Source organism: Physella acuta, unplaced genomic scaffold, assembly GCF_028476545.2.
Source record: "Physella acuta isolate Inbredline_101_S28 unplaced genomic scaffold, ASM2847654v3 ptg000713l, whole genome shotgun sequence".
Lineage (NCBI taxonomy): Eukaryota > Metazoa > Mollusca > Gastropoda > Physidae > Physella > Physella acuta.
Window position 1 is genome coordinate 394,922 of NW_026732231.1, and position 14,805 is coordinate 409,726.

At 41.4% G+C, this 14,805-nt stretch overlaps 1 protein-coding gene across 2 annotated transcripts; it reads left to right on the forward strand.

Annotated features, from left to right (window-relative positions):
• The first annotated feature begins 484 nt into the window (after positions 1-484).
• On the forward strand, positions 485-13,785 carry LOC131949767 (collagen alpha-1(XII) chain). Of its 2 annotated transcripts, none has more exons than XM_059311705.1 (11): positions 485-538; positions 742-804; positions 3,220-3,519; positions 4,235-4,482; positions 6,866-7,028; positions 7,160-7,366; positions 8,263-8,322; positions 9,650-9,864; positions 12,222-12,384; positions 13,427-13,606; positions 13,702-13,785. In XM_059311705.1, coding segments are annotated over exons 2-11 (1,590 nt in total). In that variant the 5' UTR covers positions 485-538; positions 742-752; the 3' UTR covers positions 13,704-13,785. The 2 variants fall into 2 exon arrangements, with proteins under 2 accessions (XP_059167688.1, XP_059167687.1); XM_059311704.1 differs by having other exon boundaries at positions 498-566.
• Positions 13,786-14,805: the final 1,020 nt, after the last annotated feature.

A 14,805-nucleotide genomic window follows, 5' to 3' on the forward strand; every position in this document is an offset into this window, starting at 1 on the left:
TGTCAATAAAGTCAACCCAATCATACACGGACATTAGGTGGGTTGACGTGGGTTGTCAATAAAGTCAATACAATCACACACGGGCTTTAGGTGGGTTGGACGTGGGTTGCCCAAGCATCATACTCCCTATTTCGACCTTCTCTCGGTACAGTCCAAAAGCAAGCAATGCGGCGGTAGAAACCGTAGAAAAGAAACCAGAGTTGATGATATTTCAGTCCTGAGATAAATACGATTGATAGATAAATGTCTGTAAAATTTTATACAAAAATATTTTTGAGTTATGATGCTGTAAATAAAAATGTTGTAAATAAAAATGCTGTAATTAAAAATGTTGTAAATAACATGTTTTTTTCCATTACTAAATTAGGTTCTCGAGATGCAAATAGAATTAAGTTTAAGGTAAATAGAGAGAATTAGCAGCTAAGTAAACAAGAAAGAATAATAATTAATTGTAATTAGCATAATTAGCTGATCTAAATTAACTATATAAATTGGTGGTCTGTTGTGAGCTACAAGACGAGCTAATTTGTTGTTAGCGGTAAGTTTTTCCCCACTCTTTATAGCTGGTATGTTTATTGATACATTTTGTGTTTACTTTTTCGTAATAAATTTCACATGTCTATACATTATTTTGTATGTTATCATATATATGTTTATATATATATATATATATATATATATATATATATATATATATATATATATATATATATATATATATATATATATATAATGTTACAGAACCATTGACCATGAAGTTGACAATTTTCTTGTGTTTTCTTCTTGCTGGCCAAAGTTCAAGTTGTAAGTACCAGTGACCTCCCTTTCTTGTTGTACACAATCGCTTCATATTTGGTTCATATTGTTGTATGCTAAGTTTATATGGATTTATGTTAGGGTTATATGGCTTTTTGCTGAATGTGTATTGATTCACGTTCGGTTTAATATGGCTTATGTTAGGTTTATTGAGTTTATATGGCTATATGTTAGCTTTATATTGATTTATGTTAAATGTTGCAACAGTTTTTAACGGTGTTACACAATGCTTACTCCAATGCCATTGGCGGAGAGGCTGAATGTCCATATGTTATACTTGATGTAAAAAAAGTGTATATTCAATACATATCTTATACTTGCTGTAAAAAGTGTATATTGAATGCATATCTTATACTAGATGTAAAAAAGTGTATATTGAATGCATTAATACTAATAGTTTCGCTGTCTGTGTATGTATCTATCTATGTATCTGACAAGAATGTCCATATGTTATACTTGATGTAAAAAAAGTGTATATTCAATACATATCTTATACTTGCTGTAAAAAGTGTATATTGAATGCATATCTTATACTAGCTGTAAAAAAGTGTATATTGAATGCATCTATAATAATAGTTTCGCTGTCTGTGTATCTATGTATCTATGTATCTATCTGACAAGAACGCTCTAGAGAAAACACAAGCAATTTAAAAACATGCATAGTTAAACGAAAACGAAATATGACGTACATTTAGCATAGAGTAGAAAATAATCTCAAGCCGGAGAGTGCACACAGTAATATGACGTCATTGATTCTCGAGTAAACATTGAATAAAAATACAATTTTGTCTAATCTAAGTGGTTTGCGTGAAGAGTTTCTTTCATACAATTCTTCGGGTAGGGGCTAAGCCCCACCCCCGCGTAAGAACGTCTGAGCCCCCCCCCCCCCCCCCCGCTCCCCAACTCAAAAGAAATTTCTTCATCGATACTCCATAATAAAATTACCGCCTAATTAATGTGTCTAATCCAGGGGTCGGCAACCTGCGGCTCGCGAGCCGCATGCGGCTCTTTTGATATCAAGATGCGGCTCTCAGGCTCCTTGAACGAATACTAATAATCTTAATAAAAAAATAAAATATTTGAAATTTTAAAAATGTTAGTGGCTCTTTAAAACCAGGGAAATTTTGAAAATTGTAACTTTTGGCTCTTCCGCTTCAAAAGGTTGCCGACCCCTGGTCTAATCTAAAAAGTGGTTTTCTTGCAATTTCTTTAATGCAATTCTTCGGGTAGTGGCTAAGCGCGACACCAGTGTTTCTTTCAGACTTTTTCCTCCCCCTAGGGGGGAACTTTTTCTAATCTAAAAAGTGTTTAGCGTGTACAGTTTTTTTCATGCATCTCTTTCCGTAGGGGCGAAGCCCCGCCCAGTTTCTTCCTTTAGTTTGTATGATCTACAAATGCGACCAGTGTTTCTTTCAGACTTTTCCTCCCCGGAGAGGGGAAATTTTTCTAATCTAAAAAGTGTTTAGCGTGCACAGTTTTTTTCATGCATCTCTTCCGGTGGAGGCGAAGCCCAGCCCAGGTTCTTTACTTTGTATGATCTACAAATGCGACCAGTGTTTCTTTCAGACTTTTCCTCCCCGGAGAGGGGTGGGGGTACTTGAAATTTTCGGGGGCAGGGGTAGAATTTTCTGGGAGGTGGCGGACACTGGAAAAAAATATAATTATATTTCGTTGAATGGGACGGTGGACATGTTTTGGAGTGTGTGTGTGGGGGGGGGGGGCGGAGCCCCCTCCTCCCAAGTAGAATTGCCTGAAAGAAACTCTAAATGCGACTTTTGTCATGAATGAGATTAGGTGCACGGTTTAGGGATATACATATGACTATATTTTGTATAAATTAAAGTAACGATTCTGGATAAAAATCCGTTTTCAATGTAAGTTTTCGTTTCCGGTTAAATTGAATTAAGGTGGTGATTTTGGTTTTAGTTTTAGTTTAGAGAAAATAGACAGCACTATCAAACTAGAGCCCGTTGTATCCTACCTCAACGGGCCATTTTTCTCGTATCTTATTCTAGCTGTAAAAAAGTGTATATTGAATGCATATCTTATACTTGCTGTAAAAAAGTGTATATTGAATGCATATCTTATAATAGCTGTAAAAAAGTGTATATTGAATGCATATCTTATACTAGATGTAAAAAAAGTGTGTTAAAAGCATATCTTATACTTGCTGTAAAAAAGTGTATATTGAATTCATATCTTATACTAGCTATAAAAAGTGTATATTGAATGCATATCTTATACTAGCTGTAAAAAAAGTGTATATTGAATTCATATCTTATACTAGCTATAAAAAGTGTATATTCAATACATATCTTATACTTTCTGTAAAAAAGTGTATATTCCATAGATATCTTTGACTAGCTGTTGTCTAAAATACTTGTGCCGTTTTCCTCTTGTCAGTTCTGTTCTCTGGTCTGGGTGAGTTGGCCGGGAATGTGATAGAGGGCGCTGGTCAACTAGTGGGTGAAACCGTCAACACGGCTGGCCAGATCTTGGGAGGTACTGCCAATCTGGCAGGTCAGGTTTTAGGAGGTACCGTAAACGCTGCAGGTCAGCTGACTGGTGGTGTGCTGCACGCGGCCGGCGACGTCATCCAAGGCACGGCTAATTTGGCTGGAGGTGTGGCCAACTTGGCTGGAGGTGTGGTCAACACAGCCCTCTGTGTCACCACCCTCGGGATCCTTGGCTCGTGCAAGGGGCGTAAGTCTGAATTTTTTTTAGTCTAATAGCTTTTCTTGATATTGTGTTCAACTAATAATGTATCGACCATCAAAGTACTAAATAAAAGCTTTGTTAGTTACTGATGTCACGCAGGGGCGTAGCGAGGGGGGGGGGGGGGCGGGGGGTGCGGACCGCACCGGGTGACACCATTTAAGGGGGTGACACCAAGGCAAAAAATAGCAAAATATATAGAGAAAAACTCGAGGGGGGGGGGGGGTGCAAATCGAAAGTTTGAAGGGGGGGGGTGCAAATCGAAAACTTGAAAGGGGGGTGCAAATCGAAAACTTGAAAGGGGGGGGGGTGCAAATCGAAAACTTGAAAGGGGGGGTGCAAATCGAAAATGCCTCTGGGGGGTGACACCATTAAGTGCCGCACCGGGTGACACCCGACCTCGCTACGCCACTGATGTCACGTAATTAAATGGACATAGAATTTTTATTTGCATCCTATACGTCTGGCCCTCACTTGATTAACTGAACCTGAAATGCGTCACGTTTGGTTGAATGTCTAAATGCCACATCTTCACGTTTGGTTGAATGTCTAAATGCCACGTCGTCACGTTTGATTGAATGACTAAATGTCACGTCGTCACGTTTGATTGAATGTCTAAATGTCACGTCGTCACGTTTGGTTGAATGTCTAAATGTCACGTCTTCACGTTTGATTGAATGTCTAAATGCCACGTCTTCTCCAGGTCCAGGCGGAGGACTGTCCCCCCTCCCCATCCAATGTAAAGCCCTAGCTGACGTGTACATTGTGCTGGACGCCTCGTCTAGCATCGGTGCCAGCAACTACAAGAAACAGCTGGCCTTCCTGGCCAACATGGCCGCCTCCTTCATCCACGGCGACAACGACGCGAGGTTTGCCGAGATCTACTTCAGCGACAAGGCCCAGAAACATTTTGACTTCAGTACCTACCCCGACCTCGCATCATTGCTCACTGTAGGCACTTTCTTGTGCTCTAGCCTTCACTGTGTGTGGGCACGGTGTGTCAGTGTGTATCCTACAGTGTGTGTGTTATGTGTGTGTCTTCTGTGTGGGAACAGGGCATTTCCCCCCTGTCAATTACCCCCCGGACATTTCCCCCCCCCCGACATTACCCCCCGGAGTAATTACCCCCTGTCACTTACCCCCAGTCAATTACCCCCCCCCCCCCGCCCAGTAGGACATTACCCCCCCCTAGGGATAGGGATAGGGTTAGAGCTAGGTTTTGGGGCTAGGGTTAGGGTTAGGGTTAGGTTTAGGACCAGGGTTAGGGTTAGGTTTAGGGTTAGGGTTAGGGTTAGAGTTAGGGCTAGGGCTAGGGTTAGGGTTAGGGTTAGGGTTAGGGTTAGGGTTAGGGTTAGGGTTAGGGTTAGGGTTAGGGTTAGGGTTAGGGCTAGGGTTAGGGTAAGGGTTAGGGCTAGAGTTAGAGAGGGTTAGAGCTAGGGTTAGGGTTAAGTTTAAACCAATGACTAGCGTTGGTTTTGGTTTTGTGTAAAGTTTTAGGCTAAGGTGGATGTTTAGGTTTTGGTCTTTTTCTTAAGGTTTGGATTAAAGTAGTATATAGGTATAGAATTCTAGTTAGAGTTAGGATTCTAACTTGAGAGGGGGGGGGGGGGTAATTCCCCGGGGGGGGGGGGGGTAATTGACAGGGGGGTAATTGACAGGGGGGTAATTGCTCCGGGGGGTAAATACGGGGGGGGGGGGGAAATGTCCTGGGGGTAATTTCCAGGGGGGTAATGTCCTGTAGCCCTTCTGTGTCTTCCTGTTCTGTATGTTTTCAATGTATTCGTGTTTATTGTATGCGTGGTCAGTGTCTGTGTACACGTTATGTGATGTGTACATATTAAGAAAGTGTTCAGTTTAAGTTTTCAGTGTAAATACATTTACAATGGTTTAAGTTTTCAGTGTAAATACATTTACAATGGTTTAAGTTTTCAGTGTAAATACATTTACAACGAGTTATGTTTACAGTGTAAATACATTTACAACAGTTTATGTTTTCAGTGTAAATACATTTAAAACGGTTTATGTTCAGTGTTAGTGCGGTGAATGCATATGTTCCGTGTATGGCTTTCTAATTTAATTCAATCACATATACTCATCTTTTAATTGCATGTCAACTAACCCTCCCTGTGTGTTAAAGTAAAGTACCCTATCACAACTAACCCCCCCTCCCTGTGTGTTAAAGTAAAGTACCCTATCATAACTAAACCTCCCTGCGTGTTAAAGTAAAGTACCCTATCACAACTAACCCCCCCTCCCTGTGTGTTAAAGTAAAGTACCCTATCACAACTAACCCTCCCTGTGTGTTAAAGTAAAGTACCCTATCACAACTAAACCTCCCTGCGTGTTAAAATAAAGTACCCTATCATAACTAAACCTCCCTGCGTGTTAAAGTAAAGTACCCTATCACAACTAACCCCCCCTCCCTGTGTGTTAAAGTAAAGTACCCTATCACAACTAAACCTCCCTGCGTGTTAAAATAAAGTACCCTATCATAACTAAACCTCCCTGCGTGTTAAAGTAAAGTACCCTATCACAACTAACCATTCCTGTGTGTTAAAGTAAAGTACCCTATCACAACTAACCATTCCTGTGTGTTAAAGTAAAGTACCCTATCACAACTAACCATTCCTGTGTGTTAAAGTAAAGTACCCTATCACAACTAACCCTCCCTGTGTGTTAAAGTAAAGTACCCTATCACAACTAACCCCCCCTCCCTGTGTGTTAAAGTAAAGTACCCTATCACAACTAACCCTTCCTGTGTGTTAAAGTAAAGTACCCCATCAAACCTTATGGTCCTAACGTGAGTCAGGCTCGATCAGAGCTGGGTAGACACAGAGTCGTCCAATGGGTGTGCCCGATCCGAACTCGAGACTTTCGAGTTAGCAATGAAACACTCTATCATTCGACCGCGCCATTTTCTTGTATGTAAGCTGTATGGCTGAACATGTCAGGTCCATGTTAACTTTCTGAGTTGACCTTCCAGTGCCACTCGATGACCTAACTGAGTTGACCTTCCAGTGCCACTCGATGACCTAACTGAGTTGACCTTCCAGTGCCACTCGATGACCTAACTGAGTTGACCTTCCAGTGCCACTCGATGACCTAACTGAGTTGACCTTCCAGTGCCACTCGATGACCTAACTGAGTTGACCTTCCAGTGCCACTCGATGACCTAACTGAGTTGACCTTCCAGTGCCACTTAATGACCTAACTGAGTTGACCTTCCAGTGCCACTTAATGACCTAACTGAGTTGACCTTCCAGTGCCACTTAATGACCTAACTGAATTGACCTTCCAGTGCCACTTGATGACCTAACCTCTGACCCTCCCTCAGGCCATCCTGTCGACGCCCTACCCTGGTGGTTCCACAGCAACAGACACGGCTCTAGACGCCATCAACAACTTTGATCTGTTTAGCGCCAAGTTTGGCGGCAGGGCCAAGGCTGGGGATGTAATCATCGTGGTCACAGATGGCAAATCCAACAACCCCTCTGCTAGTCAGTTACATTTTTTTATGAGAGGAACTTTCATTCTTACAACTTTATTTAAACATGGGTTTATTCATTAATTTTACTGATGATTTTAAAATGCTATGAACATATTTTGAGCAACACATTTTCTTTTCAAGCTGAACGCGCCGCTGCTAGGCTGAGAGCTAAGGGTGTTACGATCTTTGCCATTGGTGTAGGCCAAACGTTCCTCGGTCTGAACATCTTTGGCAACAGAAATCACGAGCTGCTCAAACTGGCCAGTAGTCCAGACTACGTTTTCCTGGCCAACGACTACGACACGCTGGAGAACGTGCTTTATCAGTTGGTGCAGAGGACATGCAGGGGTAAACATGCACACACACACACACACACACTGGGCATACACACACACACTGGGCACGCACACACACACACTGGGCACACACACACACACAAGTCACACACGACATACAAGTGAAAATCTTTTCTAACTTACAGGACTCAACAATGACAAACATCAGAAACTAGACACACTTACGTGAGTGAATGATGTGAATGATGACATTACACTTGGTATCATTCAGGTTTTAATGGTGTGTGACACTCGCTACACACAAGGCTATCACACACACACACACACACACACACATACAATAAGCTCGTCTTTCAAAAACATGACACACATAAGTGAGTAATGCGGTGTAAAATGTGTAAATATTTGTGAAACACATACAAGCGTAAAATGTTATCACAAGCAAAATTAGTATCAACACTTAAGACAGATATATAACTACACATAATACACAAACACAACATATCTACATCAATTACACAAACATAGTTTCATCTACACTTAACATAAAAACCTGCCAACAGAGAACACAATTGGTAGTTTGGGATAACTAGAGAAAACCTATAATATTTTCTCCTGACCCCAGCAGTTTGGGTTTAACCTATAATATTTTCTCCTGACCCCAGCAGTTTGGGTTTAACCTATAATATTTTCTCCTGACCCCAGCAGTTTGGGTTTAACCTATAATATTTTGTCCTGATCCCCATAGGGGTGTGGATTTAACCTATAATATTTTGTCCTGACCCCAGCAGTTTGGGTTTAACCTATAATATTTTGTCCTGACCACTGAGGTTTGGGTTTAACCTATAATATTTTATCCTGACTCCTGCAGTTTGGGTTTAACCTATAATATTTTGTCCTGACCCCAGCAGTTTGGGTTTAACCTATAATATTTTGTCCTGACCCCAGCGACTGGTGGTAAAGAGATTATCCCGGGGCAACCTGAGGAGACGGAATATCCAGAGCCAGGTAAGTTGATCCATTTGTCTGTCTGTCTGTCTGTCTGTCTGTCTGTCTGTGTCTTTATGTCTCTGCCCATAAAAATATTTAATTTAAACATTTAATTAAACATGTTAAAGAAAGAAATATGGATATATATATATATATATATATATATATATATATATATATATATAAAGTAAAACAATTATTAGAAAATATTTTAAAACATATTGACAAAAACACTAGAATAAAACAGGTGAAAATTAAAGCAAACAATTAAACACATAAAATACAAACGAGAAAATGAATTTTTTTGTCTCTAACCTAATTTTTTTTGTCTGTCCACTTGACGTTACAGAACCAGGTAAGCAGACAATTATTTTTCTTTCAGAAAGCCTCTCGCTTCTTTCAAATCGTTTTTTCCTACATATAAAGGGTTAATTAATTTAAATATAAAGACATTTATTCAAATAGTCTTATGTATAATTTTGTCGTGATGATAGATACATCTGGTTTGTCTCTACACGTGTCACGTCATAGATACACCGGGTTTGTGTCACCATGTACACGAGTCACGTGATAGATCTGGTATGTGTCACCATGTAGACGTCATAGATACATCTGGTATGTGTCACCATGTACACGTCACAGATACATCTGGTATGTGTCACCATGTACACGTCACAGATACATCTGGTATGTGTCACCATGTAGACGTCATAGATACATCTGGTATGTGTCACCATGTACACGTCACAGATACATCTGGTATGTGTCACCATGTACACGTCACAGATACATCTGGTATGTGTCACCATGTACACGTCACAGATACATCTGGTATGTGTCACCATGTACACGTCACAGATACATCTGGTTTGTGTCACCACGTGTCACGTGTCAAGTGATAGACACATCTGGTATATGTCACCATGTACACGTCACAGACACATCTGGTATGTGTCACCATGTACACGTCACAGATACATCTGGTATGTGTCACCACGTGTCACGTGTCAAGTGATAGACACATCTGGTATGTGTCACCATGTACACGTCACAGACACATCTGGTATGTGTCACCATGTACACGTCACAGATACATCTGGTATGTGTCACCATGTACACGTCACAGACACATCTGGTATGTGTCACCATGTACACGTCACAGATACATCTGGTATGTGTCACCACGTGTCACGTGTCAAGTGATAGACACATCTGGTATATGTCACCATGTACACGTCACAGATACATCTGGTATGTGTCACCACGTGTCACGTGTCAAGTGATAGACACATCTGGTATGTGTCACCATGTAGACGTGATAGATACATCTGGTTTTGTGTCCCAGGTTGCACTGCTGTTGTTGACTTCCTGTTGGTGGTTGACTCCTCTGGCAGTATCGGTCCCAAGAACTACCTGAAACTACTAGACTTTCTGCAGCAGCTGGTGTCACACTTTAAGGTTGGCACCCAGGACGTCCTGTTTGGATGTGTCATCTTCAGCAATGTTGCCCAGAAATATTTTGATCTGAAGGACAATACGAACATAAGATCTCTCAAACTGGTGAGTTTGTACAGATAATAATGTTAACATACGATCCCTCAAGCTGGTGAGTTTGTACAGATATTGCTAACTTGTGATATTTCAAACATCATTTACACATTTTGTTTTATAAAGTCTCCACACAGCTACCACTTGCATTTATTCCCTGATATTACAACAATAAATCTACTTTATGATTCTTAGCGCTGGTAAATGTTAAAAATAATAAACGATAATAAATGGGAACGTTTTAAGAAACTTATCTCATCCTTTTGTTTGAGTGAGCTGAGCACTATTGAAATAATTAAAAATCCTAGCAGTCCTAGAAGATACCCTAGACTTGACACTGTCTGACCTAGACTTGACACTGTCTGACCTAGACTTGACACTGTCTGACCTAGACTTGACACTGTCTGACCTAGACTTGACACTGTCTGACCTAGACCTGCCACTGACCTAGACTTGACACTGTCTGACCTAGACTTGACACTGTCTGACCTAGACTTGACACTGTCTGACCTAGACTTGACACTGTCTGACCTAGACCTGCCACTGACCTAGACTTGACACTGTCTGACTTAGACCTGCCACTGACCTAGACTTGACACTGTCTGACCTAGACTTGACACTGTCTGACCTAGACTTGACACTGTCTGACCTAGACTTGACACTGTCTGATCTAGACCTGCCACTGACCTAGACTTGACACTGTCTGACCTAGACTTGACACTGTCTGACCTAGACTTGACACTGTCTGACCTAGACTTGACACTGTCTGACCTAGACTTGACACTGTCTGACCTAGACCTGCCACTGACCTAGACTTGACACTGTCTGATCTAGACCTGCCACTGACCTAGACTTGACACTGTCTGACCTAGACCTGCCACTGACCTAGACTTGACACTGTCTGACCTAGACTTGACACTGTCTGACCTAGACTTGACACTGTCTGACCTAGACTTGACACTGTCTGGCCTAGACTTGACACTATCTGACCTAGACTTGACACTGTCTGACCTAGACTTGACACTGTCTGACCTAGACTTGACACTGTCTGACCTAGACTTGACACTGTCTGACCTAGACTTGACACTGTCTGACCTAGACTTGACACTGTCTGACCTAGACTTGACACTGTCTGACCAAGACCTGCCACTGACCTAGACTTGACACTGTCTGACCTAGACTTGACACTGTCTGACCTAGACTTGACACTGTCTGACTTGACACTGTCTGGCCTAGACTTGACACTGTCTGACCTAGACTTGACACTGTCTGACCTAGACTTGACACTGTCTGACCTAGACTTGACACTGCCTGACCTAGACTTGACACTGTCTGACCTAAACTTGACACTGTCTGACCTAGACTTGACACTGTCTGACCTAGACCTGCCACTTGAACTAGACTTGACACTGTCTGACCTAGACTTGACTCTGACCTAGACTTGACACTGTCTGACCTAGACTTGACACTGTCTGACCTAGACTTGACACTGTCTGACCTAGACTTGACACTGTCTGGCCTAGACTTGACACTATCTGACCTAGACTTGACACTGTCTGACCTAGACTTGACACTGTCTGACCTAGACTTGACACTGTCTGACCTAGACTTGACACTGTCTGACCTAGACTTGACACTGTCTGACCTAGACTTGACACTGTCTGACCTAGACTTGACACTGTCTGACCAAGACCTGCCACTGACCTAGACTTGACACTGTCTGACCTAGACTTGACACTGTCTGACCTAGACTTGACACTGTCTGACTTGACACTGTCTGGCCTAGACTTGACACTGTCCTACCTAGACTTGACACTGTCTGACCTAGACTTGACACTGTCTGACCTAGACTTGACACTGTCTGACCTAGACTTGACACTGTCTGACCTAGACTTGACACTGTCTGACCTAGACTTGACACTGTCTGACCTAGACCTGCCACTGACCTAGACTTGACACTGTCTGACCTAGACTTGACACTGTCTGACCTAGACCTGCCACTGACCTAGACTTGACACTGTCTGGCCTAGACTTGACACTGTCTGACCTAGACTTGACACTGTCTGACCTAGAATTGACACTGTCTGACCTAGACTTGACACTGTCTGACCTAGACTTGACACTGTCTGACCTAGACTTGACTCTGTCTGACCTAGACTTGACACTGACCTAGACTTGACACTGTCCTACCTAGACTTCACACTGTCTGACCTAGACTTGACACCGTCTGACCTAGACTTGACACTGTCTGACCTAGACTTGACACTGTCCTACCTAGACTTGACACTGTCTGACCTAGACTTGACACCGTCTGACCTAGATTTGACACTGTCCGACCTAGACTTGACACTGTCTGACTAGTCCCACAGGCTATCCAGGCTATGGGCTACCTGAACTCGACCACAAAGACCAACGAGGCCCTGGACCTCATCACGTCAGCTGGCATGTTTAGACCAGAGGCTGGTGCCAGAACCAGAGCCAAGAAAATGGTTGCCGTCATCACTGATGGCTTGTCGGACAACCCGGCACTGAGTAGGTTTTATTTATACATCAGTGTACGTGAGTAGGTTTTATTTATACATCAGTATACGTGAGTAGGTTTTATTTATACATCAGTGTACGTGAGTAGGTTGTATTTATACATCCGTGTACGTGAGTAGGTTTTATTTATACATCAGTGTACGTGAGTAGGTTGTATTTATACATCGGTGTATGTGAGTAGATTTTATTTATACATCAGTATACGTGAGTAGGTTTTATTTATACATCAGTGTACGTGAGTAGGTTTTATTTATACATCGGTGTACGTGAGTAGGTTTTATTTATACATCAGTGTACGTGAGTAGATTTTATTTATACATCCGTGTACGTGAGTAGGTTTTATTTATACATCGGTGTACGTGAGTAGGTTTTATTTATACATCGGTGTACGTGAGTAGGTTGTATTTATACATCGGTGTACGTGAGTAGGTTGTATTTATACATCCGTGTACGTGAGTAGGTTTTATTTATACATCAGTGTACGTGAGTAGGTTTTATTTATACATCAGTGTACGTGAGTAGGTTTTATTTATACATCGGTGTACGTGAGTAGGTTGTATTTATACATCGGTGTATGTGAGTAGATTTTATTTATACATCAGTGTACGTGAGTAGGTTGTATTTATACATCAGTGTACGTGAGTAGGTTTTATTTATACATCAGTGTACGTGAGTAGGTTTTATTTATACATCGGTGTACGTGAGTAGGTTGCATTTATGTATCTTCTGACAACACACAAAACTCGAATGCTGATGACATGTACAACTGAGCTAGATTACAAAATCTGACTGCTGATTTAGAACTGTGCCACATTACAAAACCTGACTGCTGATTTAGAACTGTGCCACATTACAAAACCTGACTGCTGATTTAGAACTGTGCCACATTACAAAACCTGACTGCTGATTTAGAACTGTGCCACATTACAAAACCTGCTGATTTAGAACTGTGCCACATTACAAAACCTGACTGCTGATTTAGAACTGTGCCACATTACAATACCTGACTGCCATCATCTGTACAATGTTCCAGCCAAGATCTCAGCCACCAACCTGAAGAAGCAGGGTGTCGAGATCATCGCAGTGGGGATCGGCAAGGCGGAAGATGCCGAGTTGCGGGCCATAGCCAGTGACTCCAGCAGTGTCTTTAAGACCAGCAACTTTGACGCCCTTAAGTCCATTGTGGATGACGTCACGAATAAAGCCTGCTCTTGTAAGTGAATATTTTAAGAGCTGATTCTAAATATCAAAATGTTAGTCTCTCATATTTTACAAATAATGTTTCTAACTCTCTCATTCTTTCTTCAGGATGTCTTATAAGATGAAAGGATAAAATCCAATTAATCATCAGCAAGTGTGGCTGCACTACTTGAATTAAAACAAGTTAATCAAGTTACCTGTGTCTATTATATGTCAATTAAAATGTATATGTGTGTGTGTGTGCGTGCGTGTGTAGTTTCTAAATTTTCCCCGAACCGACTGTGGAGCAGTCTGTATTCGCTGTATAGGAATTCTAAGTTGAATGTGAGATAATCGCTTATTTAGGGATAATCTCTACATGACGTCACGTTTTTTAAAATTACTCAACCCCCTCCCCTCCTTCAGCATATTAGAAAAAAGCCAGACTTCCCTTAAAATGACGTCACACCTCAGCCTAAAACTTCCCTCAAAATTGCAGTTTATTTTTTTTAAACATCAATTTTTGTACTAAGATATTACTTAGCTCGATAACATAGACTTATTTCTATTACAATTAATTAAAACAGTTTTTTTAAAGTGGGAAAGTGTGACGTTACAAGATCTAAACACCCCCCCCCACCGCACGTCGTCGCAAAAATACAACCCCCCTCACCCCCCCCCCCCCCTCCCCAAGAGTGTCGTCATGTATGGGCTATTCGTGACGTATCCCAGTTTTACACGTCTTCAGGTCATGACAGCAGGCTAAACCACAATATGTGGTGCTAAAAAGTTAAAGTTAACTTCTGATTGACACACGTAATTTATTAGATGACATGTCTAATCTACTTGATGACATGACAGGTGTGTTGGATGACATGCCATGTCTGCTGAATGACATGTTAGTTTTTGTGAATGACATGTCGGGTTCTTGTAAAACATGCACAAATGTGTAGACTATCATTTTCCTTGTTGCTACGTAACTATACGTTTATAAAAAAAACTATTTTAATCTCTAACATCCATTACTTTTTCTATGTACCTACCTGCTGTATTTTTCTTATAACCAGCCTTTGCCCAGCTGTAGTCTGCAATATTCTACCAAACGATTCAAGTCAGGAGTTCAATATTTACCTGTAAATTAACTGGTGGTTAAACTCTACTCACTCCTATACGTGGCACGTTCTCCAATTAAAACATTCCGTATGCACGGGAAAATGATTGTTGGTTTACCAT